Here is a 4,960-nt window from a genome sequence, read left to right as displayed (position 1 = left end):
ATCTAATGTGAGTTTTTCATAATAAAAGTCCATGGGGAGCGCACAGAATTTTTTTTTTTTTTTTTTTTTTAAATATTTTGTTTGTTATTTTAACTAAAGAGCCACAAACGTTTAATAAGTCTTACCATCTTTATAGGACGCAATCCTGCAATGCTTGTCTTATTTTTACTGTTATAAATGACAGTATGCAAATTGTCAGTTTGATGATTTGGACAGTCAGCTGACTGTCATCTTTATCTCAGAAGTTGTCACCTGACCTGACCACAGGTCACCTACCATACAGGTGTGTTCGACTTGAAGCGGCGCTGCGCATACTGACCGGTGTATGACATCAAAATACCGCGAGAGCGATTAGAGAGCAGACGCTTCCGTATGCTTTCGAATCGCTCTCGCGGTACTTTGATGCCATACACCGATAGGTCTGCGCGGCGCCGCTTTAAATCGAAAACACCTAACCTTTTTGATTAGAAGGCCCCTCAGTTTGGCTGCAATGTTTTCTCTGTTATTTCTGCTGTAATTATGACAACACTGCTTGTTTTTTATTTAATTTTTTAATTAACAAAACTTGGAAGTGTTGATATTTTCAATTAATTAAACACACTTTATATAATTTCTTTCTCTGCACTATGGAATGTACCATTGATGCTTCTATGCATTTGTAATCGTAAACTAATAATTGCAATTAATTTGTATGGCACCAAAGGAAATGTTTATTTTAATAGCCACTGAATATTTGTAACATTTCACTTACTGATTATCCTCTTTATTTATCAAACATATTTACACTTTTAAGAGAATAACAACATAATCATGAGGATTTACTTAAACCAAAATCAAATATACATACTTTTCATCATGTCCATAAGTGTGTGTCCAAATGCACTTTTGGGGACTGTAAGATGTTCTTGATAGAATAGTCATTATTTTCATAAAAGAAACCTGAATAATCATTAGTAAACCCTTGAAATGTATAATAACAATAATCTGGTTGACTGCACACCCTGGATCTTTTCACGCAGTGTCAATGATGCCAGACAGTCTTTATGCTGAAGCCTTCTGCTTGTTGTGTTTGGCAAACCACTCGTCACTCTTATCTGCAGCCATGGCCTGTAAAAAACCCAAAAAGAAAACACATGAATGCGGCTTGTAAGTGTATCACATGATTTATTTTATACTCTGTAATGTCAGAGAGACTGATTACCTGATCCAGTAACTCATTCCCCTTCGGGTCCATGGCAGAAAGCTGTCTGAATGCCTCGTCACCCACAAAGCAGATCTCATGACCATCCTACATTATGTGGAGAACAGAGTCAGCCAAGCGTACATTTGGCAAATACTCAACAATAACATTACACAATAAATTCTCACAGGATCTGCAAGAATGACGACTTCCACTGTGGCTTTTCCAGGTGTGTCCAGACTCACAAGAGGAGTGAGGATTTTGTGCTTTTCTTTTTTCATTAGGGCCTCAATGTCTGGTAACTGCAAAACAAAGACTTTTCATTAAAATTACACCAAGTAAAATCTGATGTGGATGTTGGTTCTGAGTGAATTATCTGACCTGATCCCGAGGGCAAGCGAATGCGATCCTTCCAAAAGCAGTTCCATGTTCCACAGCGCCTCCAATGTCCTGTAACTCCAGCTTACACTACAAAAGCAAAGTTTGTGGTCAGTAAGATTTTTAAAGTCTCTTCTGCTCACCAGGGCTGGATTTGTTTGGTCAAAAATACAGTAAAAAATAGAAATATTGTGAAATATTATTATAATTTAAAAGAACTGTTTTCTATTTGAATATATTTTAAAATGTGATTTATTTCTGTGACGCAAAGCTGAATTTTCAGCATCATTACTCCAGTCTTCAGTGTCACATGATCCTTCAGAAATCAGTGTAATATGCTGATTTGCTGCTCAAGAAACATTTCTTATTATTATAAATTTTTGATGAGTATAAAAGTAAAAAAAAAGAACATTTATTTGAAATAAAAATAATTTGTAACAGTATAATATGTCTTTACTGTCACTTTTGATCCTTGCTGAATGAAAGTACTAATTCTTTAATTAATTTGCTTTTGAACTGCAGTGTGTATATGTATTTGTATAAATTAATTTCCTGCCATAAGGGCCTGATAGAAGTTTTATAAAAAGAGGATAACCAAACTCGACATGAATTCAAAAGGTCTTGGTGAGTGGCATGTCCTCATAATTTAATTATTGCCAAAAATATAATAAATGGATTATTTTCAGCCAAACCTGATTATCTGAGAATCCCATTAAGGCAATCTTTTTGTCCTCATTTTTCTCAATAACTTTCATTCCCAGCAGGGCAGACCAATAATGAATAGAACGCTGCAGATCAGACACTGCCAGGGAGACTTTCTGGACAGGATCTATTACCAAGAAAAGAAACAATCAGTTAGGAGTCAGTATATAATGGCACGATTAACTACTACAGTTACCTCATATATTTGCTTCCACATTTCATAAAAGAAGTTGTCACATCTCTATTTTAACACAAGCTTCATGCAAATACCCACCACATTTCGGCTGTTCCTTGTCTATAAGGAAGAAGCGGTATCCTCCCGGAGCTTCGGTCATGTAGAGAGAATCTCCAACTTGTGTGAGAGGCCAGTTTAACCTCTTAGCATTACTCACAGCCTGACTAGACTGGAGAGTGAGACCCTAATATTGAAGAACATAGATAGAGGAAAGATCAGGATCCCATTTAACAGAAAATATACAGTCAGTGTGGGCCAAAAACCAGAAACTGCTAGAGAAAATGCTTCTATTTCATTCTGATTTAAAGGAACACTCCACTTTTTTTGAAAATAGGCTCATTTTCCAACTCCCCTAGAGTTAAACAGTTGAGTTTTACCGTTTCGAATCCATTCAGCCGATCTCCGGGTCTGGCGGTACCACTTTTAGCATAGCTTAGCATAGTTCATTGAATCTGATTAGACCGTTAGCATCTCGCTCAAAAATGACCAAAGAGTTTCGATATTTTTCCTATTTAAAACTTGACTCTTCTGTAGTTACATTGTGTACTAAGACCGACAGAAAATGAAAAGCTGCGATTTTCTAGGCCGATATGGCTAGGAACTATACTCTCATTCTGGCGTAATAATCAAGGAACTTTGCTGCCGTACCATGGGTGCAGCAGGCGCAATGATATTACGCAGCGCCTGTGACCCCTGCTTGCACAGGGAGCGTGCCTTGCAACCATGAAGACATTTGTGAGAGACACTGCGTAATATCATTGCGCCTGCTGCACCCATGGTACGGCAGCAAAGTTCCTTGATTATTACGCCAGAATGAGAGTATAGTTCCTAGCCATATCGGCCTAGAAAATCGCAACTTTTCATTTTCTGTCGGCCTTAGTACACAATGTTACTACAAAAGAGACAAGTTTTAAATAGGAAAAATACCGAAACTCTTTGGTCATTTTTGAGCGAGATGCTAACGGCCTAATCAGATTCAATGAGCTATGCTAAGCTATGCTAAAAGTGGTACCGCCAGACCCGGAGATCGGCTGAATGGATTCGAAAATGGTAAAACTCAACTGTTTAACTCTAGGGGAGCTGGAAAATGAGCCTATTTTCAAAAAAAGTGGAGTGTTCCTTTAATACCTAAATATAAATGGTTGTAATATGTCAATTCAAGTGAAAAGCTGAATTGAAAAATTATGATGATCATGTTATCCAGTATGATTTGAAAATGATCCAAAGAGCATCGGAAGCTAGATTTTTTTTTTTTTGGTACAAATAAGTGCACATGATCAGTTTCACAAATGTATGTACATTTTATTAGTGGCCTACAAATAATAAAGATTCTTAGATTTTACAACATAACTTTTCATTATGTCATATTTGTTTCAAAATCCTTGTTTTTTATGTTATTTTATTTATCACATTAATTTAAACTTGGAAATAAAAATTATATATGTATAGTGCTTAACAAATTTATTAGACCACCTGTCATATATATATATAAAATTTTATATTATTTATTTATTTATTTATTTTCAAAGGTCTCGGATGTTTGTATCCTACTGTATGTGTGGTTTCAATGTTTAAATGTTTAAGGAATTTACCAGGAAGTCATTGCCAAGCCGATATTCACCCACTCCATAATTATAGGTCAACTCTGCCACAAAGTGGTCATCTTCTGGTCCAAAGCCCACCATGGTTTTACTCCATTTCCCATCATATGGACTGAAAACACAAGAGCAGATCTATGTTTCGGATGTGCCCTTGATACAGGTTATATAGGTAGTTAATTAAGCTAGTCAGATACAATAAAAACAAAAAACTATTAAAATATGACTAACCCATTGCAGGTTGCTTTGCAGCCCTCCTCAAATTCTTCATGACGCAGAATCTGTAGATTAGAGTCATTTATTATTGTTTATAAATCTGGAATTTGATACTGAACACAGAAAATATGCGACGTGTCAAAACTGCATTTGACAATAACATCATTAACTGTCTTATCAACATTATTAGGAGGCAAAGTTCTCAGTGCATTTAGAAGACAGAACTGGAATATTACAATAAGGTCAGTAGACATCACTTCTACCTTCATTCCTAAGACATCCCTGTAAAAAGTGGCTGTTCTGGTCCTGTCTCCTACTTTAAAAACAAAATGTAGTGCTCTTCTAAGTGCCATCACTCTCTAAAGTCTCCCACTGTAAACGCGACGATCACACACTCTGTAGCGACACACACACGTCTTACGATCGACTGCTCTGCTATCGACATCCCACAGACTAAACCAAAATTAATGTTTAATTTCTACGTGCATTTGAAATGCCATTATATATAAGGGCATATTACGTTATTCATTATATTTTTGTAAAGCAAAAAAGAACTACGACATATTAAATTGAATATGTGTAACATATTTCTTGGTCAATTCTTATATCATTCTTTGGTACAGTCCATTCTAGTGGTGGGAAAACTGAATC

At 36.0% G+C, this 4,960-nt stretch overlaps 1 protein-coding gene across 1 annotated transcript; it reads right to left on the bottom strand.

The window, feature by feature from the left end:
• Positions 1–686: 686 nt before the first annotated feature.
• Positions 687–4,748, bottom strand: glod4 (glyoxalase domain containing 4). Its single transcript, XM_051861960.1, has 9 exons — positions 4,573–4,748; positions 4,325–4,374; positions 4,088–4,208; positions 2,535–2,679; positions 2,251–2,387; positions 1,562–1,648; positions 1,369–1,482; positions 1,202–1,288; positions 687–1,107 (listed from the first exon to the last, which is right to left on the bottom strand). Exons 1-9 carry the CDS (start codon positions 4,660–4,662, stop codon positions 1,042–1,044), a joined length of 897 nt encoding a protein of 298 aa, XP_051717920.1. The 5' UTR covers positions 4,663–4,748; the 3' UTR covers positions 687–1,041.
• Between the last annotated feature and the right edge of the window lie 212 nt (positions 4,749–4,960).

This window comes from Ctenopharyngodon idella, chromosome 15, assembly GCF_019924925.1.
Source record: "Ctenopharyngodon idella isolate HZGC_01 chromosome 15, HZGC01, whole genome shotgun sequence".
NCBI lineage: Eukaryota > Metazoa > Chordata > Actinopteri > Cypriniformes > Xenocyprididae > Ctenopharyngodon > Ctenopharyngodon idella.
Note: the sequence above shows the minus strand (reverse complement) of the source record. Positions and strands in the feature narration are given on the sequence as shown.